The sequence below is a fragment of the Heterocephalus glaber genome, unplaced genomic scaffold (genome assembly GCF_053883595.1).
Source record: "Heterocephalus glaber isolate CG9 unplaced genomic scaffold, H.glaber_assembly_v1.0 deba00001594, whole genome shotgun sequence".
Classification (NCBI taxonomy): domain Eukaryota; kingdom Metazoa; phylum Chordata; class Mammalia; order Rodentia; family Bathyergidae; genus Heterocephalus; species Heterocephalus glaber.
Genome location: NW_028258369.1, coordinates 13,705,205 through 13,730,501, shown reverse-complemented (window position 1 = coordinate 13,730,501; position 25,297 = coordinate 13,705,205). Strand labels below are relative to the sequence as shown.

Below are 25,297 nucleotides of genomic sequence, written 5' to 3'. Positions count from 1 at the left end.
CTCCTTCGGGACAGATAATATTCATTAACCTGGGATCTTTAGCTCCTGTTAAGGTGCTAATTATTCTGAAATGGTGGCTTTTTATAGGGAAATAAGTTCAGATTTACAACTAAATGGCATTTCCCACCCTTTGTGTTATACCTGTCTGTGTGACTTTTTAACTTTATTCCTTGCCTTGCTGGGGCTCAAACTCACGCTGTGCAAGGGCCTCCATCTCTGGGCTGCACCCCAGCCTTTCACTTTGCTTCCGGCTCAGTGCTAGAGACCTGACCGGCAGGTACTGGGCTCCGCAGCGGTCAGTAGCAACAGAAGTTAACACCCTTGCTTGTCTCAGTGAAACTTAGAAACTTCCATTCTTTGCACCTGGATTTTACAAGCCAAGGTCTGATGTGCAGTAGTTGTAACTCGAGATTACTCTGACTGAATTCCTTCTCTTCTCTTGTTTCCTCCTCCTAGTGTGAGATGGGCACGATGGAAGAAGCCGGAATTTGCGGGCTAGGGGTGAAGGCGGATCTGCTGTGTAACTCCCAGTCACACGATATTCTGCAGCATCAAGACTCCAATTGTGGCCCAGGTAACAAGCATCCATTGGAAGAGGATGAAGGTAGTGACTTTATCACCAAGAACAGGAATCTGGTGAGCCCAGCGTACCTTGCCAAGGAGTCGAGAGAGGCCATTCCTGGGCGGGAGGCTCGGACCGATCCCCCTGATGGCCAGCAGGACTCGGAGTGCAGCAGGAACAAAGAGAAGACCTTAGGTAAGAATGCCTGAGGTCCTCCGCCTGCTCCCACTTCCTGGTAGTTTGAAAAGTAGGGTGCTTGGCTTTCAAGGGTCTTTCTCCTATGTAGTTAGGAATTTAGAGCAAGCATGTGGCAGGCTAGGGCCTGGGATTTAGCTCAGTGGTTCGGCCGCCTACCTCGAAAGCACAAGTTTGATACCCGGTACTGGTACCAAAAAAAAAAAAAAAAAAAGAAAGAAAAAAGAATGTGGCAGGCTAAATCTAATGGAATTTGAAACCCCCTTTTATTTATTTTATTTCTGTCTTATTGCTTGTCCCTTCCCCGTTTTTCTCCTTTACCATACTGGGGATTAAATCCTAGCTTTGTACATGCTAGGCAAGCAGTCTACCACTGAGCTACAACTCTAGCCCTGTTTTTAATTTATTTTTTATTTTTATGGTACTGGGGATCCAACTCAGGACCTTGTGCTTTCGAGGCAGGCGGCTGAACCACTGAGCTAAATCCCTGGCCCTGTTTTTTATTTTTTATTTTGGTTTTTATTTTCTTTTGAGACAGGGTCTTGCTAAGTTGCCCAGGCTAGGCTGGCCTTGAAGTTGCTATCTTCCTGCTTCACCCTCCCAAGGGATTACAGGCATGTGGCACCTACCTGGGAGCCCTCTTTGTATTCATTCATTCATTCATTCATTCAAGACAAGGTCTCCCTATAGTTCAGGCTGGCCTTGAACTCTGAAGTGATCCTCCCTGGTGCTGGGATTACAGGTGTGCGCCATCACGCCTGGAGCCCTCCATTTTTTACAATTAGTGTAGCTAAGATTTTCAGTGTTTGATTTGCATAATTTTGCACATGATTGTTAATTGGAATTATCTTTCTTATTAATTTTCTGTTACCGAAGGAAAGAAATGTTAGAGATTACTGGAATATGAGAAGTAATTTTAATTTCTTACAAACAATAGAAATTTTTAAAATCACAAGTCCCAATTATATGTGTAAAATGAGATATCGCAGGTTGTGGGGCACACACCTGTAATCCCAGCACTCTGGAGGCTGAGACAGGAAGATCGCCATGAATTTGACGGTTTTTTGTTTTTTTTTTTTTTTGGTACCGGGGATTGAACTCGGGTCCTTGTGCTTGCACAGCAGGCGGCCAAACCACTGAGCTAAATCCCCGGCCCAGATCACCATGAATTTGAGTTCAGCCTGGGCTACACAGTGAGTTCAGTGCCAGCCTGAAGTACATAGCAAGACCTTGTCTCAAAAAACAAAAAAAAGATGCCATCTTACAAAGTTAGAGATAAAGTTAACATACCAAGCAGTTCTGCCTCTAGGTATATACCCAAGAGGATTCAAAATGTGTACACAGAATCTTATACACGAATGTTCATAGAACATTATTTGTAATAGCCCAAAAGTGGAAGTGACACATCGGTTAGCTAATGAATGGATAAGGCGGGATGTATCCATATGATGGCATATTACTCAGCCATCAAAAGGAACGAAGCTTTGATGGTTCCTACATGAATGAACGTCAAGAAAACATTTTGCAAAGTGACAGAGGCAAGACACAAAAAGCCACACAGTGTGAGATTCCATTTTGATATGAGATTTCCAGAACTGGGAAGTACATGGAAACAGAAAGTAGATTGGTGGTAGTGAGAGCCTGTCTCAAAAAAATAAAGGACTGAGGGTATAATTCGGTGGTAGACTATCCCTGGGTTTGATCCTCAGTACCGCAAATACTGTAAATAAGGAAATAAAGTGAACTTCAGGGTACATGAATTCTGTTCCCAAAAAACAGTCTGATAAGAGCTTGAATTTAAAAATCTCCATAAAGTTGTAAGTTATATTCAACAGTAATGTGTAATTGTCTCTTAATGTTCTTACCAGCCTTGGGCTAAATGACAGGTTTCATTAAAATTCATGTGGATTAAAAAAGGTTTTTTTGAGACAGTCTTGCTGTGTTGCCCAGAGTGGCCGTGAATGCTTAGGCTCAGGAGATCCTTCTGCTTCAGCGTACCAAGTGCTGGCTGGGACCATAGTGTGCCATCACACTTGCCTGAAAAAGTGATCTTTTTTTGGCTTATTTTGAGACAAGGGCTCACTATGTAGTGCAGGCTGGCCTTGAACTTGTGATCCTCCTGCCTCAGTCTCCTGAGTGCTGGGATTGCAGATTTGTACCACCACGCCTGGCAAAGTATTCTTTTTTGAAGTTAGCCTGCTTTTTTCTCCCATGACAGTCTCTATGCCAAAGACCAAAATAATTTTATGATACTTAATGAAATATCTTACATGTAAGAATGAACATTTTATGTATGTATGTATGTATGTATTTTTCTGGTACCAGTAATCGAACTCAGGTCTGCCACTGAGCTACATCCCCGGCCCAAGAATGAACATTTTAAAAAATAAAAATACTACCTATCACCCAGTTTAAGAAATACAACATAGGGCTACCCGCTTAGGACCCCTCCTGCCCCTCAGGAGCTTTCCTATCAATAAATATCTTCCTATTTAAAAAAAAAAGAAATACAACATTGCTGGGCCTGGTGGTGCTCGCCTGTAATCCCAGCACTCAGGAGGCTGAGGCAGGAGGATCACCACGAGTTCGAGTTTGGGGCCAGCCTGAACTGCATAGTGAGGACCTGTCTCAAAAAACCAAAAGAAAGAAAGAAGGAAAGCCAACATTATTGCTTATTTTGAAATAGCGTTTCCCCCCTCTTATCTCAGCCACCTGCTTTGCCTTCCCAGATCCCTTCAGATACTGTTGGTGAGCCCTGTTCTCAAGGGAAGCGGAAGCCTGGCTTGCTATCCTTTATTTACAGTAACCTTGATTAACACAGTATGCTTAGTATTAGTAAATCACCAGAAAGTAAGTTATTTAAAGTGCTGCTGCGAACAGATCTGTGTGGCAGTGATAATGTGCATTTTAGATAGGCAAAGCCTAGTACCAGCTGCAACTCCCTTTGAACTTGCCTTCTGTGTTTGTGCTCAGTTAGGAGGAAGCTCTGAAAATACTCTCTGCCCTTTGTAATTTGCCCTTTGTCTTAGCTTGGACATCAGTGGTTAGGCAAGGGCAATGTGACGCTTTCAACAGTTCTTAGAAATAGTTCTCGCTGTGAGTGATGAGCGAGTGATGAAATTTGGGGTGGGATGGGAGAGGGGCCTGCTGCCCCAGAATTGGAAACTAGCTTGCTCTTTCCTTTGAGGTGCTGGGGTTTGAACCCAGGGCCCCGTGCACTGTAGGCCCCCCACAGCTGTTACTTGAGAGGGTAAATAGCTCATTTCTAGTCACAGATGTAATCATCTTTCAGCAGAAAAGGGGGTATGAGGAGGAGTCCAGGCCAGATGGGCCTTCTCTGTTGTCCTAAGGTAGGGCTTACATTTGTTTTTGGTATGGGTCATCGAACTCCGTCCTTGCGGCAGGCAGTGGCACCACTGAGCTATGTCCACGGCAGGCTTATATTTCTCATCTTGTTAATCATCAGGAAAAGAAGTTTTATTACTGATGCAAGCCCTGAACACCCTCTCCACTCCGGAGGAGAAGCTGGCAGCTCTCTGTAAGAAGTATGCTGATCTTGTGAGTATTAATCAGGGGCAAAATGTTTGCACGTGGTGGGCTTTTTATTGATGTTTTGTTTTTCTGTTGTGGATAAACTTTTAAAAATATGATTTTGATGTAGCTTTAAATGTCAAATTATATTTCATTCCAAAATTGAAGAGACATTTATTTATTTATTTATTTATTTTGGTTCTTTGAAACAGGGTCTCACTGTGTAGCTCAGCTGGCCTTAAACACACTGTGCAGCACAGGCTGGCCTCAAGTGGACATTTTCCCACCTTAGCCTCCTAAGTGTTGAGAGTACAGGTGTGCATCGGTATGCCCAGCTCTATTTTGGTTTTTTGACACAGGATCTGGCTATGTAGTCTAGGATGATCTTGAACTCACTATGTTGCCCAGGCCTCTTCCTGCCTCAGCTTTCTTTTTTTTTTTTTGGTACCGGGTATCGAACTCAGGTCCTTGCGCTTGCATAGCAGGCAGCGAAACCACTGAGCTAAATCCCCGGCCCTAGGTAGAACTCTTGAAGACATTGGCATAGGTGAAGACATTATGAACAAAACCTCAGTAGTAGGGGAACTAGCACAAAGAATCAACAACTGAGATCTCATCTCATTAAAAAGCTTCTGCACTGCAAGAGAAACCACCAACAGAGCTAAGAGACAATTTACAATGTGGGAAAAAATTTTTACCAGCTGTTCCTCAGACAAAGGTCTACTATCTAGAATATATAAAGAACTGAACAAAATCAGACCCTCCAAATATAAACACCCAATTCAAAAGTGGGCATCTGAAATGAACAGACACTTCTCAGACAAAGAAGTAAAAGCAGCAAATAAATATATGAAAAAATGTTCAGCATCACTGGTTATTCGAGAGATGCAGATGAAAACAACACTGAGATTCTACCTCACCCCAGAAAGAATGGCTGTTATCAATAAATCAACCAATAACAAATGCTAGTGGGAGTGTGGGGAGAAAGGAACCCTTCTCCATTGCTGGTGAGAGTGCAGACTGGTGCAGCCACTGTGGAAATCAGTATGGAGATACCTCAAAGAACTAGGGCTAGAGGTCCCATTCGATCTAGCTATCCCCCTGCTGGGTATCTTCCCAAGAGAATTAAAAGCATCACACCACAGTGATATATGTGCCCCCATGTTTATAACGGCACAGTTTGTAATAGCAAAAGCTTGGAAACAGCCCAAGTGCCCATCAACTGGAAACTGGATAAAGAAGATGTGGTTTTTTAATAAAATGGAGTACTACTGAGCCATAAAGAATGACAAACTAGAGACATTTATAGCTAAGTGGATGCATATTGAGGCCATCCTTGTAAGTGAAATAAATAGGACACAGGTGTATAAATACCGAATAGTTTCTCTAGTGTGAGAAACTGAAAGAGTAATTAAGGATTAAAACAAATAATTGATAATTTGAAATTCAAAGAAAAGTTTCAAAGGTGTATGGGTGGCAGGAGGGGAAGGGGAGAGATCAGAGTTACAGGCTGGAATCTGGAAAGAATCCATATATAGATTGTGTTTAAAACAATAGGAAGAGGAAGAGATGTAGATAGAGACTAGGCCGGAGCTCATCAGTGGGTTGGGAAGGAAGAGTCACTGAGATCAAAGGAGAGAAGGGTGTGTTTCCAGAAGAAGCACATACAACTATGTACAGTTCACAGTACTCGATGGTGTGATAAATGACTGTTACTGTTTTAGGTACTGATCATAACATGCTGTGCTTTTCATCCTTTGGAGCATAATCCTACTTATATAAAAGAGTTTACTGTAAAACTGTGCTGCTATGCCAGTGGTAGGCACATGTATCGCGTGTTTTTTTTTTTTTTGTACCAGGGATCGAACTCAGGTCCTTGAGCCTGCGCAGCAGGCAGCGAAACCACTGAGCTAAATCCTCCGCCCTGTATCTTGTGTTTAACTGCGTATTTGGATAATATCCAGGGGCCACCACAGATGAATGACATATACCTTCTCAGTTTGCACTTAGAAGTTGGCACTCTGTGTGGTACTTTGCGATACACATGGATGAAATTGCCTCATAACATATTTCTCAGATTATATTTCCATCGTGTGTCACATGACTATTGAAATTTAAATTAAAAAAATTTGGCCTATGTGGCATCTACTAGGTAATTAGAATTTTTTTTTCCAGACCACTATTCGTTCAATATTAGTTTGGAAAATCTTTCTAAAACAAATCACATCCTTTGATGTCTTGTTAATGCTTGAGATGTTTTTTTAAATTATATGGAAAAATGTTTAAGTACTTTTCAGTTTTGCTTTGGTTGAGTTCTATTATATTTGAATATTATTATAGTTTTTTCCCTTGCATTGCTTTTCTTTGAATAATTTTTAATTTTTTTTGTTTTTTTTTTGGTACCGGGGATCGAACTCCGGTCCTTGCACTTGCAAGGCAGGTGGCGCAACCACTGAGCTAAATCCCCAGCCCTATTTCAAGTAGTATTGATTATCTTTTTGGGATTGTGGCAGGAGCGTCAACATGGAAACCCTGCCACCCTGTTCAGATTGAAGAATGGGAAGGTTTAGACCCCTTTGAAGAAAGGCTGGTGGGGGAACTTTTACAATAAGTAGTTCTGGTATAAATGCTAAAATTAATTGTTGTTTGTGCGAGACTTAGGTGAGTTACCATTTACAATTTTATGTAATTTCAGCTATTGTTAGAAAGGTTATTCCATATCACAAACCATCCTTTTGGTCAGCAAGCAGCCTCAAGGCAGTCAGCTCTGCTTATAACCCAAAGAGAGACAGTTTTACTTTCCTTTGGCTCATGAAGTGGTCTAAGCTTCGGGCAGCAGGTGTTGAGCAGTCCAGTGCCGTCTGCTGGGTGCCCTGTGGGGTCTGGGGCCTCATAGCAGGTAGCTCAAGAGTCCCGGATGCAGCCGTGGTGGAAACGCTGTATGGACTTCTGGATTGGGGAAGCCATGCTTCCTCTGGCCACCAAAGCCAGGCTCTGCTGCCACCTGTCACATGAGGAGAATTGTGCAAGAAGTGCAGAAAGGGACACAGACAAAAACGGGCAACGCATCCCATCCGCAGAAGACTAAACCATGGAAAAGGCACAGGCAGAGCTGCCCGAGAAGCAGCAGACAGCAGGCGTGGGGCAAGAGAGTGCGTGAGTCACCGGCCGGTGATGCCTGATATCCACAGGGCCTTGGCACCCGTGAAGTCGGGCCTGGCCCACGAATCCGCATCTTTCTGAGCTCCTGGGAATTAGCTAGGATGCTGCCAACCCTGTGGGTTTGCTCGGTTGCATGGGTGTGGTCTTCTATTCATTTTCGGACTTTCCGCACTGCAGTCTTGCCCAGTGAGGAATCTCGCTCTGCCATGAATTTGTGCTGGACATAGGAAAGATGAAATGCATAAAGTTTTCAGAAAAAGCACTAAAGCTTCACTTCTGAGACAACACTCATCTCACCAAAGAGGCACAGCGTCCAGGTCGCATTGCGGTGAAGCCACCAAGGAGGAGCTTTTTTCTCAAGGAGCATTCTGAGATCTTCACTTCCCACCCCAGCTGTGCTTTTGCCGTGGTGCCCTCTGGCGTCACTGCTTGTTGTGCTGCCACGCAGAAGTGTGGGGTGGAGATCAGAGTGGGGCAGGGGAGACCTCGTGGCCCCCACGTGCAGCACACAGTGGGTGCCAGTGCCATGATTCTGCACCGTGGTCTGGAAGCACTTGCAGCCTCTTTCCTCTCATGCTTGTGCAGGTTATTGTGTGATAAGGTTTGGTAGCTAGATCCTCTTCTTTGTGTCAGAAATATATTGACTATATTGGCCTGTTTATTCTATAAATTTTAAGTTCAATTTAGTAGATTAGGGGTAGGAAGCACATACGGTTTTTTTTTTTAAAACATCTTACTGAGGCTGGTCTTGAATTTGTTGGCTTTGGTGTTCCTCCGTTTGGGATTTTGAAGGCTTTCATGGAATCTCTGGATGCATTTAGGGAAGAATTACCATTCTTATGGTAGTAGTGGAACTTAAGGTGTTATTCTTATGGAAAAAATGGAATTTTCAGCCAGGTGTGGTGGCACATACCTGTAATCCTAGCACCCTGGGAGGCTGAGGCAGGGGGATCAAGTTCCAGCCCAGCCTGGGTGACTTAGTGAGACTCTGTGTCAAATTTTAAGGAAATTTGAAAGAGACTACTACCATCAGCAAAAAAAAAAGCAGCCAGACCTAGTGGCTCTCACCTGTAACCTCAACACTCAGGAAGCTGAGGCCACAGGATCACAAGTTCAAGAGCAGCCTGGGCTGTGTAAGAGAAGTTCAAGGCTTGCCTAGATCGCATAGCGAGACCCTGTATCAATAAACAAATAAAAACATGAAAGTGAAGAGAGACTATGAACTGAGGGGAACATACTTTCTTCTGACAAATACAACAGAAGATTTTGTATCGAGAATACTTAACACCTACAGTTAAGCAGGAGAAGGACACACACCCAGGAGAAAGTTGGGAAGACGTTGCATGGAAGCAGAAAAAGGATACGGTGATACTTTAAGGCCCATTGTTTGTTTTTTGAGAGTAGCCAGATTTTGGCCATCCTAGTGTCAGAAATGAAGAAGTGGAAACAGACTGCACTTTGGAGAGGGTGAGAGGGTGTAGTCTGCTGGATCTCTCACACTGCTGTGGGGAATCAGATGTGCTGGCTGCTCTGGAGAAGTGGTACTGTCACGGGAAATGGAACACGGGGAGCTTATCGCACAGACTGTCTCAGGAAACCCGGGAGCGTGCGGGTGCGCTGTGCTGTGCGTCCTGACAGATTGGGCACGCCCTCTACGCGGTGTGCAGGCCCAGCACTGTGCAGCTGTGCGCTGCATCTGGGACAGCCAGGTTTTGCATTTGCCAACTAAGAATGGTTTTATATTTTTATAGCTTTTTTTTTTTTGTACCCGGGATCGAACTCGAGACCTTGTGCTTTCGAGGCAGGCGGCGGAACCACTAAGCTAAATCCCTGGCCAGGTTTTATATTTTTAAATGTTCAAAAACAAATAATACACGACAGACTATATGTAACCCTGCAGTGCCTAAAATGACTTGCTGGCCCTTTATAGAAAGCAGTCCTCTAACCTCTGATGTGCAGCTACAGCCCTAGAATCCTAGAGTTGTGTGAAGATGGTCAGGTAGCCACTAAAGTTTAATGGAAAAAAAAAAGAAAAATTCCTCAGTTGCGCTAGTCACAATAAAGTCAGAATAACTAAAGCCAAAAAAGGTTTCTTTGCTTTTGTTTTTTTTAGCACTACGCGGGGAAAGAAATGACTTGGGAAGGCAAGCAAGGAATGCTGAGTACAGGATTCTGGGGTCGTGTCCCCGGGCTGGGGGCGGGGTTAGGGACGGGCCGCCTGCGACCCCGTACTGCTGCCCCCAGGCGGCAGTCAGGCGATCGGCAACCTCTGGAGGGAGCCAGGGTTATCTCCCGAGTACCTGCGGCGGCTTGCCGGAGGACGCTTGGTGTGCTTGATGGGCCACACGATGGCGCTCTTGCTTTGGAAGTCGTGAGCATCGTTTGCCGCTTGGGTGAAGAGCTGTAGGAGAGATCTGTGAGGCTGCCATCTTATCTGCTGGTGCGCACTGAGCCGCGGAAGAGACTCATTCGCTTCAAACCTCAAATCGTAGCCTTTCCCTCACAAAGAACTCTGAGTGCTGCTTACTGAGTTCTAGATTTTCACGACCATTTCGTACCGCAGCTCGTGGTGTTTAGAAAAATAAAACTCGGTGTTAATAACACAAAGCGCAATAAAAGCTATTTTATATTTGGATTTCAGTATGCCTTTGAACAGGTGGGAAGGGGCGAGACGAATATGCAGCAGACCGCAAGCAGTTGGGACACAGCTGGGCTGGGAGCTGTGTGGGTCCTGGCTTCAGAGCGGCTTCAGCACTGGCGTCGCGGCCAGAGTGGGCATTCATTTCCCCAGGGCAGCCCAAAGCTGGGGCCTTGCCAGTGGCTCGGGACCTTCTGGGGTGGCGGTGCCCTGTTGGAGGGTGGCATGAGTTCAGAACTCCGAGCTGGAGCTGGAGCCCCCCATGATGTGGGAGTCACTGAGTTGGAGTGAGGAAGAGCTCTGCTCAGCACCTGGAGTTGGGCAGGGAGACAGACTGGAGGACGTGGCTGACTCAGCAGGGACGCCAAAGAGGCCCCGATGAAGTCACGAGGGCCCCAACCCCTCAGCCCTAAGTGTGGAATCTGGGCAACTTAGTAAAGTCTCTGGGCTGTGGATGTCCTCTGTTAAAAAGCTTTTAGAAGAAAGCTAAACATGCATAATAAAAGGTTGTGAAAATTAAATGTATCTAAAAAAAAATTCATGATCATTTCCACCTGCCCTAGATGTGCTTACTTCCTTGATGCAGCTGGGAAAGAGAGGAGGTTGGCAGTGTTGTGTGCCTGGAAGCAATTTAACTAAAATACTACACTACACCCTCTGGCTTTGTATTTGCTGCTTGGGAAGTGCTGTCCCCCTGAACTGTGCCCCAGCCCCAGTGTTTGGCTTCCTGAAGAGGGGTCAGCTTTACTGTAGTCCTCCCAGCCACGACTCTGAGCTGCTGTCCTTCCTAAATGACAAGTGTTATTGATTTCAGCTGGAAGAGAGCAGGAACGTTCAGAAGCAAATGAAGATTCTGCAGAAGAAGCAAGCCCAGATTGTGAAAGAGAAAGTTCACCTACAGAGCGAGCACAGCAAGGCTATTTTGGCGAGGAGCAAACTGGAGTCTCTTTGCCGGGAGCTTCAGCGTCACAATAAAACCTTAAAGGTTAGTCAATTCGTGTTTCTGTTTTTCAGGAGGTACTCTGCTGCTTTATAATCACCCTGTGCCCATTTGAAGGAAATTCGGCCATTGCGTGGCAAGCAGGGCACTGCCTTCTGTCTGCTCTGCTTGGCCTGATGCTATGTGAGGCCACTGTGACATAAGATGAACAATCTCTCCATTCGTTTCGGTTTCCTGTGAAGGATTAACTCCCTCCTAATCACTCACAGGGAGTCGACGTGAGACTGCTGTTCACACTGTAGCTCTCGCTTAAAGCCGTGGTTTGGGAGCTCAGAGTTGAGCTGCTCTGCCAAGCACTGATGCAGGTGATCCCGGGGATGAGAAGCTGCTGGCAAGTAAGAGGCTGAGCCAGAGACTCCCTCAAGGAGAGCTTCAGGGCTCCTGGGGATCAGGGAGGGCCCTGCCTGCCCTGCCCATGCTTCTGATGCTGGGCATCTTAGGGTAGCACTTGCACCTTGGCAGATTCTAACAAGGGAGAGCCAGCAGGTGCCTAATGACAACCCAGCATGCACAGGGCAGGAGGGCACGGAGCTGAGCCATGGGAGAACCTGCCTCTTCCACCAGCGGGACTCTGAGCAGTGCCCCTTCCTTCCCCCAGCACACCCCCGGCCCTGAGGTTGGAGCCCTCCTGAGAGGATCTTCACCTGGGCCGGACTGTCATTCTCTTGTCCTCGTTGGAACCCTTGGACATAGATCTTAAGTGGGTGGTATTATTTGTCCCATGACAAGTCATTTTGAGTGGATTGATGTATTTAGACATGTAAAGGTCTTTTGACACCTGCAGTCTTGTTTCTTTTTTTTTTGTTTTTTGGTACCAGGGATCGAACTCGGGTCCTTGCACTTGTGCAGCAGGTGGTAAAACCACTGAGCTAAATCCCAGGCCCAACACCTGCAGTTTTTACAATAAGGGTTCCACTTGTCCCTTGGCACTTGGGGAGTAGAAGGGGTGACTCAGAACGGAAGCTGCAGGACGGGCTCTGTCTTCTGGCTAACAGTGAGTGGGAGCTGGCTGTGAGGAGAAGCCCCAGACTTGTAGCTCAGTGCAGTGGCTTTAGGTGCTCGAATCACACTCTGAGTAGAGCGTTACTGTGTCTCCTTGGGAAGAGCAGCTTGCTTTTAAATGAGAGCCTGGGGGGAGGAATTGGAGCTCAGAAGCAGCATTTCAGGGAGCAGGAATGAGCCCACATCGAAACATATGCTTCTGTGAGTGTCTTATCTGTAGGCCATGCTAGTAACAGACATTATTTTGGACACCAGGAGGAAAATATGCAGCAGGCACGGGAAGAAGAAGAACGGCGTAAAGAGGCAACGGCACATTTCCAGATGACTTTAAACGAGATCCAGGCCCAGCTGGAGCAGCATGACATCCACAACGCCAAGCTCCGCCAGGAGAACATGGAGCTGGGGGAGAAGCTGAAGAAACTCATCGAGCAGTATGCGCTGAGGGAAGAGGTAGGGCATCCCACCAGATTGGCCTCCTGTCCCAAGGAGCCCAGCAGGACTGTGCTCAGGGCTTCCGGATATGCCTGGTGGAAGGGTGGTCAGCAGGGAGGGAAGGTTCCCAGGATGGTGAGTTCGACCTGGTCCTCCTCCAGTGGGGTACTGGAGGGTGGCGGCTCTCACATACAGAGCCCTTCCTTACCCAGACTCAGAGTAAGCGTTTGGCCCTGAAATGCCCGGACAGTAGCCACTCTCATTGCATTACAGCCACGTTTCAGTTTTCTGTTTTGTCTTTTGAGACAAGGCCTTGCTCTGTTGCCCAGGTTGGTCACAAATTCCTGGGCTCAAGTGACCCTCCTGCCTCAACTTTCTGAGTAGCAGGGACCATAGGTGTGCTCTGCTGCTGCACCCAGCTCCAGATTTTAAGAAAAATGTGTGTATGTGCAGTGCGGGGGTCGGACCAGGGCCTCGTGTGTGCTGGGCTCCTGCTCTGTGGAGCTGCACCTTAACCCTTTTTAATTTCGGTTTCTTTATTTCTATTTTTATTTTACTTACTTTTTTTGGTACCAGGGATTGAACTTGGGACCTTTTGCTTTCGAGGCAGGGAGTGGAACCACTGAGCTAAATCCCTGGCCCTTGCTTTCTTTATTTTTGATGTTGGGATCAGACCTAGGGCTGTGTGCATGCTAAACCCCAGCCACATGATGTTGTTTTTAATGAGGATTTTCTACTATTTAAGGGAAAAAGAAGCTGCCTCTGGCCCCTCCTACACACTGCAGCACAGCTTAGTTTAGTGGACCTAGTCAGGGCACTCGCCTCCTGTTGGGAAGAACACAGGCAGGTGCGCCCTCTGGCTCCAAGGGATAGAAGGACAAGCTTTCCTGTGGCTTGTGTCCTTACACAGATAGATGGAAATAGCTGATTCTGGTAGAAAAAACGATGGTGGCATCTCTTTCCTACTTTATCCAATTTGCACCTTTCTCTTCATTTACAGTGTTACAGACCCTCAAAAACTGTTTCAAGATTTTTTTGATCATTCTCACCAGACTTTGCTTTTCTTTTTTTAATGCTACAAAGGATTGAACCCAGGGCCTTCACAATGAGCTACGTCCCCAGCCCTTCATAATTTTGATATATATAGTTTCGGTACCGGGGATCGAACTGAGGACTTTGTGCTTGCCAGGCAGGCGTGGCACCACTGAGCTACCTCCCTGGCCCTCCTTTATTACTTTGAGATCCTAAGTTGCTAAATTGCCAAGGCTGGGCTTGAGCTTGCACCCCTCCTTCCTCAGCCTTCCAGAGTGTTTGGGATTAATGGTATGTGCCACCACGCGCAGGATTTGTGTTTTATTTTTTTGAGACGGTCTTGCTATGTATCCCAGGGTGGCCTTGAACTCAAAGTGATTCTCTTGCCTCTGCCTCCCGAGAGCTGGGGTTACAGGAGTGCGCCACCATGCTCAGCTGCTGTTTTTAAAAATTACTTAATCATTATGGAAAATTGGGAGCTTCAGAAAGCAGAGAATACATCACCTGGCTTGTTGGCTTAAGCACTGAGATCAGTTTCATCTGTATTTGTCTGGATTGTTTTATTTGTTTCATTTAGTTTTTTGGTACCGGGGATCGAACTCTGGTCCTTGTGCTTGGGAGGCAGGTGGCGGTCACCTGGATTGTTTTGAAGCAACCCAGGTGTCATAGTATTCCATTCATAGACATTTGAGTGCCTAGCATAACCCCAATATCATTTTCACAGCAAATTATTAAAAATTACCTAGTTACTATTCATGTTTTTGCTTGTCTCTTTTTAAAAAAAAATTTGGATCAAGATCCAAATAATGGTCCACCTGTCTCACTGATTTATATATCTCATGTTTCTAAAATGTTTTCTCCTTTTTAATTCTTGAAGTGTGTTTATTGGAGAATTTGGGGGGTGTCTGGAAAGTTACTTTCCTTTTATTAGATTAATAAAGCCCTAATTTTTAAACTGATTCTTTGTTTTGTATAGTATGACAGTCTACCTCCTCATAGATGTAGTGAATTTGAAACTCAGGCTTAAATCATATTTCTGCTTTTACTAATTTGAACCTGATGAGTGGCCTTTCTTTGGTCAGAAGGGAGTGACTACCCCACTTGGGGCGCTGGCACTCTCCTTGGTCGATAGGCCTTGCCCGCATCTGATGACTTTGCGTCCATCCCTAGCCACGTGGCCATGCCATGTCCAGTCTGTGCCTGGCTCCAAGCCATTGCGTGCTTCTGCCTTTGCAGTACTGTCCCAGCTTTGTCATCCTGCCCCCGGGTATGGGCTCTCAAGAGTCCCTGGGGCAGGAATTTGAAGGAACGGACCGCCAGCCAGCCACTTCGAGGGTTGCATGCTGCCCGTTTGTGCCATCAGATCAGGTTGTGAGGAAACTGGGCAGACAGAAGGAATTAAGGACATGCTATCTGGACTTCGTATGTGCCCCACTCTCCCGTCCTTGTCTTGATGGAGTGTGAGGCTTATTTCAGTGGACAGAAGGGGGTCTGGGGACTGAGACTGGCTGATGTGTGTCCTGTGGGCGGGGCCAGAGAGCCCCCTTTGAGGGCTGGGAGAGGGGGTGTCCCTGGTGGGCCATACTCCGGGGTCTCCTCCGCTTCGTGTGCCTGCCTTCAGAAGTGATGGAGGACTTTGGCTTTTCCCTCAGCACATTGACAAAGTGTTCAAGCATAAGGAACTGCAGCAACAGCTCGTGGATGCCAAACTTCAGCAGACGACGCAGCTGATAAAAGAAGCTGATGAGAAGCACCAGAGAGAGCGAGAGTTTGTAAGTTCTATTTCTTCAAAACAAAGCAAGAAATCATTGCCAAATTTTAAAGCCATTTAAAACATTTAAAGTTACTCTCCATTTAATGTTGCACCTGGGGGACGCTAGTTTTTTGTCACAGAAAGCATTTACCTGTTTATTTCTGTTTAACTTTTGTGGTTTTTTTTTTTTTGGTATCTGGGATTGAACTCGGGACTTTGCACTTGCGAGGCAGGCTGCGGAACCACTGAGCTAAATCCCTGGCCCTATTTCTGTTTAACTTTTTGTTTAGAAAATATACTGGAGAGGTTGGACCATATTATTTTATTTATTTTTTTCTTGGGTATTGGGGATGGAACTCGGGAACTTGCACTTGCGAGGCAGGTGGCGGCGCCACTGAGCTAAGTCGCTGGCCCCTGGACCATGTTATTTTAAAGACCTGCACTTGTCTGGTTTTTCTCTACTTAAAAGACTATTTATTTTACTCCTTAGCAGGTTTAAGACAAATTTGGCAATTCAAGCGAACATCAAACTTATAAACATTCGTTTCCTATAACTATCTCAGATTTTTTCAAACAGACAGTGTCAAGCTAGGGAAACCTTTGGTTGCTTCGGTAGAAGTTTTTGATGAAATGTTCCCAAAACTCTCTGTGGCTCAGTCCCTCAGCATTGCTGTTAGAGTACATGTTCAGATTCTGTTGCCCGCCAGTACCCAAAGACAGTGACATCTCTTTGGGGATGGACTTTGCAAATCCAGCTCTCTGTGCTTGTCCAGCACAGCGGTCCAGGGAGAGATGGTTAGAACATGCATTGGAAAGACCCCTCGCCAGCCCTCCTGTGCTGCCCTGCTGTGCGGAGGGTGCAGAGACGCTTTCCTACCATTGTTTCTGCTGCGTGCTTCTGCAGTCCTGGCAAGGCTAGCCATTGTGCCACTGAAGGGGTGGGATGATTAGCATTTCCAGAGCTAGAGTGTAAATTTTACACAAACACACAATTATGGGCGTGTACTTTCTGGTTGGTTCAGCAGGACTTTGAAGGCTTCTTTGGACAGTGACATTTTACTTTAGGCAACTTTATACATTTCCTAAAAACTCAAGTATAGAAATGAAAGCGCCCATTCTTCTGTCCTGTTTAAAAACAAAAGTGTACAGAAAATGGGTCCCGGATTTCATTACTGTGCTCCACACCCTTTCATCACCTGGTTTCTTCTTCCTCTCAGGGAGTATAGGGGCTTTGTCCCTCATGCAAATAATGTCAAGATTCCTAGCTGTGTTTTCTGCTAATGCTAGACATGTAGGTATTTTCACCTAGAACACAATTCAGCCCTGAGCTTTGTGAATTTTCTGAGGCCTCCAGCGTCCTTTTTCCACTGAAGCAGTAAGACTGCCCCTCTGTCCCTGAGTGCTGACAGGTGGAACTGGTGGGAGATGGCGGGAAACGGCCCCTCTGAAGACGGTTCTTGTCCAGACTGTGAGCAGAGGGTTGTAGCCTGAGTGTGTGGTCGTTTACTATTAGGATTTTGCCAGCATGTTTCTGTTTTCCAGTTACTAAAAGAAGCCACAGAATCGAGGCACAAATACGAACAAATGAAACAGCAAGAAGTACAGCTAAAACAGCAGGTAACTGGACAGCAGGGCACAGAACTGGAGGAAACTCGTAGGGCTCCTTTGCTACCCACCTTGAGTGTCTGTCCTGTTGCTGTAAGGGGTCTCACCACTTCCCAGCCAGTTGGCCAGACTGAGGAAGAGCTCACACGTTCCTCGTGGAGGTGTCCTCTTCATTCCAGGTGACCAGCTTATCCCTGTTTGCCAAGGACTTTCCTGGTTTTAGTGCTGCAAGTCCTGTGTCCCAGAAGCCTAGGCAGACTGGGACAGTTGGTCACACTGTCTCCAGTGCCCCCCTTCCATGATACTAGATACTTCCTCCATTTCTCAGTCTGTTCCCATCTGTCACCTAATGACCCACTTAAGGAAAATTAATTTTCAGGTATTACTTTTTTGATATCAAATGGAATCATGAAATCACTGAAGAAGTCAAGGTACTTCTTTGACCTATAAAATGATAACTTCATAGTTTAACGGAGTGACTTTAGATTTTGTGTTGTGAGCACAGAAGTGTTGCAGAACCACGTGGGGGTGCAAGGCCTGCCTTGCACACCGATTGGCGGTGGCACTCTGCTTGGGCCGCCCCTTCCTAGCCCTCTCCCGGCCTCTGGCCACCTTAGCCAAGGCATGAGAAGGACTTCTGCATCTTTCCAGACAGGCAGAACGAGGCATTTGCACCTTTTCAGCTAGCTGGATTGCGTTCCGTTGGGTGAAGGCACTTTGGTTTTCATGTTTAGGGGCGCTAGTTGGCAAGTGCACCTATCGGGGAAGGCCAGCCCGAGCCTCGCAGCATGGCCTCCCGACTTGGGAGGAGCTGGCTCAGCAGCCCGTGCACCTGGCCAGTCAGGGCCATCCTTCCCGGTCACCTCACAGCCCTGGCTGACCATCTCCTAGTGTCACGGTCAGGCCTGGGCCGGAGTCCGGCCGCGATGGCAGTTGCCACAAGTGACTGCCACGGTGGGCCTTTCCCTGGGTGTTGGTCCTCGGCAGCTTTGGAGCCCAGTGCTAGAAGGGCAGCTCGCCGACGCCAGCCCGGCCTCTGCGGCCATGTCAGTGCAGCCGCCTCCACCACCTGCCCATCCCTGCCGCACTGCCCGTGGCTTCTCCGTCCCCGAGACTCCCAAGTACTCCATGTTCCCCCACCGAGAGACCGCAGTGTGATGACAGGAGGCGGTCTCCACTGAGGCCCTGCAGCCATGCGAGGCCCGCCCTCGGCCCTGGCCGTGCCTTCTGCTCGCACTGCTGTCCTGATGGAGAGAGGAGGGGGGCTGCTTTGCACTCTGCTGGCCTTGGTGCTGCTTCTCCGCTGGAAGGTAGACGTTCCCAGAGTGGAGTTGCCGCCTCGGGTGTTCTCGCCTTGTGAAACCGCCCCCCCCCCAGCCTGCCCATGTGGCTCTGCTGTGCAGCCCACGCCAGGGAGTGCCGTGCCAGTGCTGATGAGGCTTTTCCCAAGAACAGTCGCTCATGTAGAGCACCGGGGTCACCAGGATGATGGCGGGGAGCAAGTGGGTCTGCATTTGAAACACGCTAGAACAACACCTGCAGAACCCCCCAAGGGTCCCACCCCATGTCTGCAGTCCACAGACTCGGTGTGCAATTGTTCTTTCTTCTGTTATGTAACACAGTAACTCGTGACCGTATTAGATTTTGAAAATTTCTGAATCTGAATTGTTTACCTGGAACTCAATCTCTTTCATATTTTTTTCTGTAGCTTTCTCTTTATATGGATAAGTTTGAAGAATTCCAGACTACTATGGCAAAAAGCAATGAATTGTTTACAACCTTCAGGCAGGAGATGGAAAAGGTATTTGTATGTTTTTAATAGACTGTTACATAAAAAGGACTTTAGATACCCTCTTTCAAGCATGCTTAATACTTGGATGAGCTTAATGTTGTAACACCATCTTCATTTTATCTTTTGTGATTCTCCGGGGGAATATTCGGTCATTTTGACCTCAACATATCCCGAGTAGCTAATGATTGCTATGCTCTTAGAATTCTAATCTACAACAGTGAATGCCTTGATTAAACACTTTGTTGTTGGGAACAAGGTGGCTTTTTCTTTGTTGTTTTAATTGCTTGGGAAGATCACTCCTCAATCTTACAAAATTCTGTACCTGGAGAATAAGGACATCCATGCTTAGAAGAATATACTTTGCTATTTCTACTCTACCTTAACCTTTTCGTTTTCTCTTTCTTTTACATCTACTGAATCCTTCCCTTCCCAAGCCAAACCTTTACTTTGGCTTCTGTTGCATTTCTCTGTCTGTATTAAGCAGAGAGATATTGATATCAAGCTAAAGAGCAAAAAGGTAACACAGTAAGACATGCTGCAGTGAATTCCCCTCCAGGTACTGTCCTGCCTGCCTTTGAGCACACCTGTCCCATTGCTCATGCTGCTTTCTGCAGCAGCTCTGGACTCCTGTTTTGAGGGTCTTTCCAAGGTGTGAGCGCCATCCAACTTGGAAAGTCAGGGTGTGAGAATATCACAGGTGTCTTTGCCCAGCTTATTCACCGGATCTGGTACCGTGTAACTTCTGGCTCTTCCCCAAAGTCAAAATGACTATGAAAGGCAAACACTTTGAATCACTTCAGGACATGGAGGCAGCCATGACAGCACTGGACTCTCATTAAAGAGTTCTTCCAGAACTGCTTCACAAAGTATTTTGAGGGGCATTAATGGCAGTGGGTCTTATGCTGCAATTTTTTTTTTGACACAGGGTCTTGCTATGTAGTCTAGGCTGGCCTTGAACTCACTATGTAGACCAGGCTGGCCTTGAATTTTCGACACTCCTCCTGTCTCAGCCTCCTGAGTGCTGGGATTATGATTACAGGCATGTACCACCCCACCTGGGTGTAATGAATTTTTAAAACTCTAAACATTTACTGTATCTTTTGATAGCACCTCATTGAAACCCTTTGAACTATATCCCTCACCCTTTTTTGAGACAGGGTGCTAAGTTGCCCATTCTGGGCATGAACTTGCCATCTGCTTGCCTCAGCCTCTGAGAGCCAAAATATGTTGTTCTATCCATACATATCCATTCTCATTTTACTTAGTGACTTCCCTTTAAATTGGAGGTTTTTTTTTTTTTTTTTTTTTTTTTTTTAGGTACCGGGGATTGAACTCGGGTCCTTGCACTTGCCGGGCAGGCGCCAGAACCACTGAGCTAAATCCCTGGCCCCTTGTTTTTCTTTTGAGAATGGGATCTCATTATTTGCCCATGCTGGCCTTGACTTCCTCCTGCCTCAGTCTCCTAGGTAGCTGGAACTACAGGAGTATGCTACTACACCTAGCCAAAGTGAATGCTTTTTAAAAAAATGTTGAGATGGCAGACAAAACTCCAGCCATATAAATAACTATATTAAGTGTATGTGGATTAAATAAAGTAAAAAAAATTGCTTCTGAGAAGTACAGTGGTGCCTGGTGCTTGTAAGCATTTGGTAGATGACAGCTGTGACTTAGTCCTGCATAGTGGCTGGGAGCCTCTGGGGTAAATGGCCCCATTGGGTCAGTGACAGTGGAGAAATTGAACTTGGCTTTGCCTCTCTGCCTTCACTTCAGGAAGTGCTCACAGACAGACCTGTCCTGACGTGCACGAGAACGAGCTGGCCCGGGCTCAGGTCTCGCCTGGAGCCAGCTTTAGACCTGCTGTCTGGCAGGGCTGACCAGTCCTTGCAGGGGACCCTCTGGGGGTAACAGAGCTCGGGACCAGCACGTTCCTGTTAGTGGCTACAGAGGACACCACAGCACTCTGTCTGCAGCCTGTCTCAGGTCACCGAGCCGTGTGGCAGTCACCTCTGGCATGGCACTGCCGCCGGCCTGGTCTAGTCGCCCTGCCAGCACACCAGGCCCAGAGCGGGTGTGTGAGCCATAGCTGGGACAGAGCTGTCACAAGGTGGCTGACAGGCAGTGGCAGTCTCGGGTTATTTCTGAAAATTGAGCTCTCCTAGCAGGGGCTTGAGAACTTTCCCCGAAGTTTGGGGCCCACTTTCTCTTCAGCCAAATCTGAAGTAAAAGAGCATGGAGTTGTGAGGCTGAGCGCAGCCTGAGGGAGAGGCTATGGGAAAGCACCACTTCTCTGTGGGCCTGAAGAATGTCCAGGAGGCTGAGGAGTTGGAACCCACAAACACGGACAGTTTTCAGCACTACTTATGAAGGATGCGTTCTGGCCTCTTGCTGCCCCTTCGAAAAGTGAAGGCTCCACTCCAGTCTCAGCTGGAAGCTGCCCCCTCTGGAATCTGACTTTGGCTCCACCCTAGGAGCTTCTGAGCTAAGTTCTGCTGCCCAGATGACAGTGTGCTATAAAGGCACGTGCAGTGCTGGGAGGTAGCCTGACAGTCAAACGTGTGTGTGTGTGTGTGTGTGTGTGTGTGTGTGTGTGTGGTTTTTTGAGACAGGGTCTCGCTCGGGAGGTAGCCTGACAGTCAAACGTGTGTGTGTGTGTGTGTGTGTGTGTGTGTGTGTGTGTGTGTGTGTGTGTGTGTGTGTTTTTGAGACAGGGTCTCGCTCTGTAGCCCAGGCTGGCCTAGAACTGAAAGCGATCCTCCTGCCTCAGCCTCTGAAATGCTGGGATCACCGGTGTGTGCCACCACACCCAGCTTCCAAACATTGTTGTGGTGGGACAGGAAATAGATATAAGAAGTGGAATTTAGAGCTTAAATTTGCAATTGTGTTGATTCACAGATGACAAAGAAAATTAAAAAGCTGGAAAAAGAAACAATAATATGGCGCACCAAGTGGGAAAACAATAACAAAGCACTTCTGCAAATGGCTGAAGAGGTGAGAGTGTTTCCTAGTCCTGGGCACTCATTAAATTCAGGTATCTGTGAGGACAGGGCCATGTGTCAGGACGTCACAGGATGTTGCAGTCCTCCGTGGCAGTGAGGTGTGAGCGGACGGCCCCAAGACTGTCCGAGTGCCTCCATCTCCCCCTCCACCAGATGTCTGGGCCCCAGCAGCGGTGCCCACCCGGGCTCGGGCTCCCACCTTGGGCGGTGCCTTTGTGTTGTGATGTAGTCTCCCAGAAAAGCACCCTGAGACTTGTTCTGGTTTTGTAAAGCTACATGTATAACTTGCAGCCTCAGAATTTCATGTCTTAAGAAATAGTTGTTTTTCTATCTGCTAGTCCTAGTAAGTTTGAACTCCCAGAACGTTTTAGAAAGTGGCTTTTGCCAGGCTCCTGGGTGACTTGAGTGAGTTAACCTTGCCCCAGGGGCGGCACCAAGCTCATCCCTGTGTGTACTGTGTACAGGGTGCTGGGCCCCACACCTGCACAGGTTCACTAGGTGCTGAGACAGGCTTCCCAGGTGGTGCACTCATTTTCTTGTGTGCAGAGGTTGCTGACTGTTTTTTCTCTTTTAGAAAACTGTCCGTGATAAAGAGTACAAGGCCTTTCAGATAAAGCTGGAGCGGCTAGAGAAGTTGTGCAGGGCTCTTCAGACAGAGAGAAATGAGCTCAATGAGAAGGTGGAAGTCCTCAAAGAGCAGGTCTCTGTCAAAGTGGCAGATGGGGACTTGGTGGCACCCGCGCCGCAGCCTGGCGCTGCCCTGGATGCTCACAAGGAGCTGAACACTTCCTCCCGAGGAGGAGCCCCAGGCCCGCAGCTGGAGCCCCAGGCCGCAGATGGGGGTGCTGATGGAGGCGAGGGCGGCACAGCCCCACAGAAGCCCCGGGGTCTGGACCCTGCTCCAGGCATCGGAGCCCCCTGTGTCGAGTCTATTGACTAGGGTGAAGCGTGCTCCCCGCTATGTTGAGAGATCTATTTTATGTATAACTTTCTCTGTTAGTAGTAACTATTGGTTTTGTGGTGAAAATTTTCTTACTTTTTCTACCATATCTGTATTTTCTTAGAACTACTGGATTTATGTGGTACAGGAAGCTGCTTAGCAGTTTTGAATAGTTTTATTCTATAAATTCCTGTCAGCTATGGTGCACATCTGCCTCAGTTTCCCCATCATTGGAATGCATGTATTCACTACTTTGTCTTTTCTCCTTTCTGCTCCTTGCATATAAGTTTCCTAAGTAATTGCACTCAAGACAGGGATGACCATTGAGGGAACCCTGTTGTGAAAATAGAATTAAAACAGTTCGGCCCCCCATTAATATTACTTAAAAAAATACCAAGACGATTAGTTTTGGTCTAATGCCATGTGAAAAATAAAACTAGTGTTGGGTCAGAAACTAGCATAGCATATTTGATTCAAACTAGTTTTCTGGTATTTGTCTCACTTGACTAAGCGAGACAGCCATGAGCCTTGACCTCCAGGTTTTGGCAGAACTTGTACATGGGGGCATTTGCAAACAAAGCAGTATGTGAGGTGCAGCGTCGGACACAACGCTGGGCTCGGTGCTTTGGTTCCAAGTTATTGCCCAGCGTGGTAACAGGGCCCACCTGAGAGGTGGCCGCGCTCAGCTCCATTGGCACTCAGGTTTGCAGCTCTCCACTTGCACAGCAAGCCATTAAAACAGCAGGGGCAAACCTTTGTGTGGCTTTTGCTAGGCAGAAGTTCCTCCGCCACCTTCTGGCTATTTTGAATGTTGTTCAGTTTCATAAGAGTCCAACCAGGAAAGTAATCAAGGGTTTTGTTTTCCTTCCTTAAAAAGGGAATTTAAATTATGGATCAGCACTTAAAAGTGTGAAAGTGATTTCACTTCCAGAAGAGAAACACTGGAACCAGCATTTTTACCTTGGGAAAACTTGGCAGAGTGTCTCCATAGTCAGGACCTGTAACTTGGCTTTCAAGTCTGTTTCTCCTTCCTTTATTACTGTCTTGTTTTCAAAGAGAAAAAAAACAACCCAGTATTATCAAGGTCTCTATGCTTGGAAAGGGGGAAATTTTAGAATTAAGCACATAGCTCTTGAATTGGTTCTTGAACTTCCCTTTGTTTTCTTCAGTGTTGACTGTGACTCGGTTATGCAAATAAGTACGATCAGGCTGCCCCAGGAAGCCTGGTGTAACTGCAATAGAGTACTTCACAAAATAAATAAAAGGTTCTGGTAGAGCTGATGTGAGCATATTCCACTGAGAATATCAAACTGACATCTGTTAAACTGCTTACTGGACTGAATAAACTCCATTTGGTCCAGTTAAAATGGTTTTCTCTTTGTTAAAAGTTTTATTTGTAAAGTCCTGTCACATTCCCGGTCTAAACTGGGTTGAAAAACTTGAAAATTGTCCAACAGCTGGGAAATAGTGCCTGGAGTAAAGGATTATGTATCTGAGCTTCCACCATCAGTCTTTGTTAATCAAGGGGCCAGACAGTGGAGAAGAAATTTGTGGAGTACAGTACGTTATCTGACTACCTTGTCACAATGAGCTGGAAGCCAAAACAACCTGTGCTCCCCAAAAGCCTGTTATACATACCCTCCCCCCTTCAGCTATTAGCTGGAACCCTGGACTGCTTCGGGGGAAATGAAGGTATCTATTCAAAACATAATCTACCTTAAAATCAGTACTCATGATCACATTTCACACAACTCTGCTGGATGTACCCCTCTTAACTTTGTAGCAAGCCATGTATGTAGCTCACCATGCTCTTTTGTGGTGCCTGTCCTGTGTGGAAGACTGTAAATCTTGGACCTGTTGCATATTTTCAAGGGCTTTATAAAGCAATGTGATTTAACAGTACTTGGCCTGCTGCTTTTGGGTTCCATGTATTTTTAGCTAGATGCTACCATGGTGTTTAAAGGATATGGATCCTGTCTGGGAATGCACTCAGAATCTTTCCTCCCATCACCCTGTGAATAAACACAAATGGGACCCCTGAAGTGATCGCCCCAGCAGCCTAGTGTTGTGGCTTCGTAGCAAGCCCTGTGTGTCCCGTGTTCTAGAACACTGTAACACTGCTAGGCTGTCCCAGAAGGTTGATGCAATGCTCGAAATCATGCCAACTGCCTTTGGTGCACCATGTTTGTATGTGTTATTTATAGTGGCAGCAGACCCCACAGTGTAGGAGAATGGGTCTTGGGTAACAGACCGTTTCACCCTGACTTGTAGAGTGCGTTTCTTGGTCTCAAGATCAGTATGTTTTAGTTATGTATGCAACTGCCTTTATCACACCTGGTTATCACAATTCAATTCTCAGGTGTTGCAGAAAAATCTACCTCTTTCAGACTGTAGATGGAAATAACTGTGAAAAAATGATGCAGATTATCTCTAGTTTGTGCTAAACACACTGCTTTATTTTTACAGCCCACGTCTTTCATGAGGATACGAATTGTTAAGAGGCAGTCTTGTGTTGCTTTTCAAAGACATTTTGTAGATTTTTCACTAATGTGAATTGATTTTATCTACTCGATTCTGTATAGATTAAGTAAATATGTATGATAAATTTAACAGCTTCTGTGTATTCTTTTGTTACTCATGTGGCCTGAATCGCACAA

General features: G+C 46.5%; 1 protein-coding gene across 2 annotated transcripts in view; it reads left to right on the top strand.

Annotated features, from left to right (window-relative positions):
* The window catches only part of Txlng (taxilin gamma), a 46,830-nt gene extending 21,580 nt beyond the window's left edge, over positions 1-25,250 (top strand). Inside the window, exons 2-10 of one of the 2 annotated variants that reach the window (XM_004866128.3) lie at positions 457-574; positions 4,224-4,315; positions 10,903-11,073; positions 12,346-12,540; positions 15,207-15,326; positions 16,850-16,924; positions 18,621-18,713; positions 21,597-21,692; positions 22,275-25,250. In XM_004866128.3, the coding sequence (XP_004866185.1) occupies positions 457-574; positions 4,224-4,315; positions 10,903-11,073; positions 12,346-12,540; positions 15,207-15,326; positions 16,850-16,924; positions 18,621-18,713; positions 21,597-21,692; positions 22,275-22,640 (1,326 nt within the window). In that variant the 3' untranslated portion in view covers positions 22,641-25,250. Of the gene's footprint in view, positions 1-456; positions 758-4,223; positions 4,316-10,902; positions 11,074-12,345; positions 12,541-15,206; positions 15,327-16,849; positions 16,925-18,620; positions 18,714-21,596; positions 21,693-22,274 lie in introns of both variants that reach the window. The other variant, XM_004866127.3, reaches the window with a different exon arrangement.
* Positions 25,251-25,297: the final 47 nt, after the last annotated feature.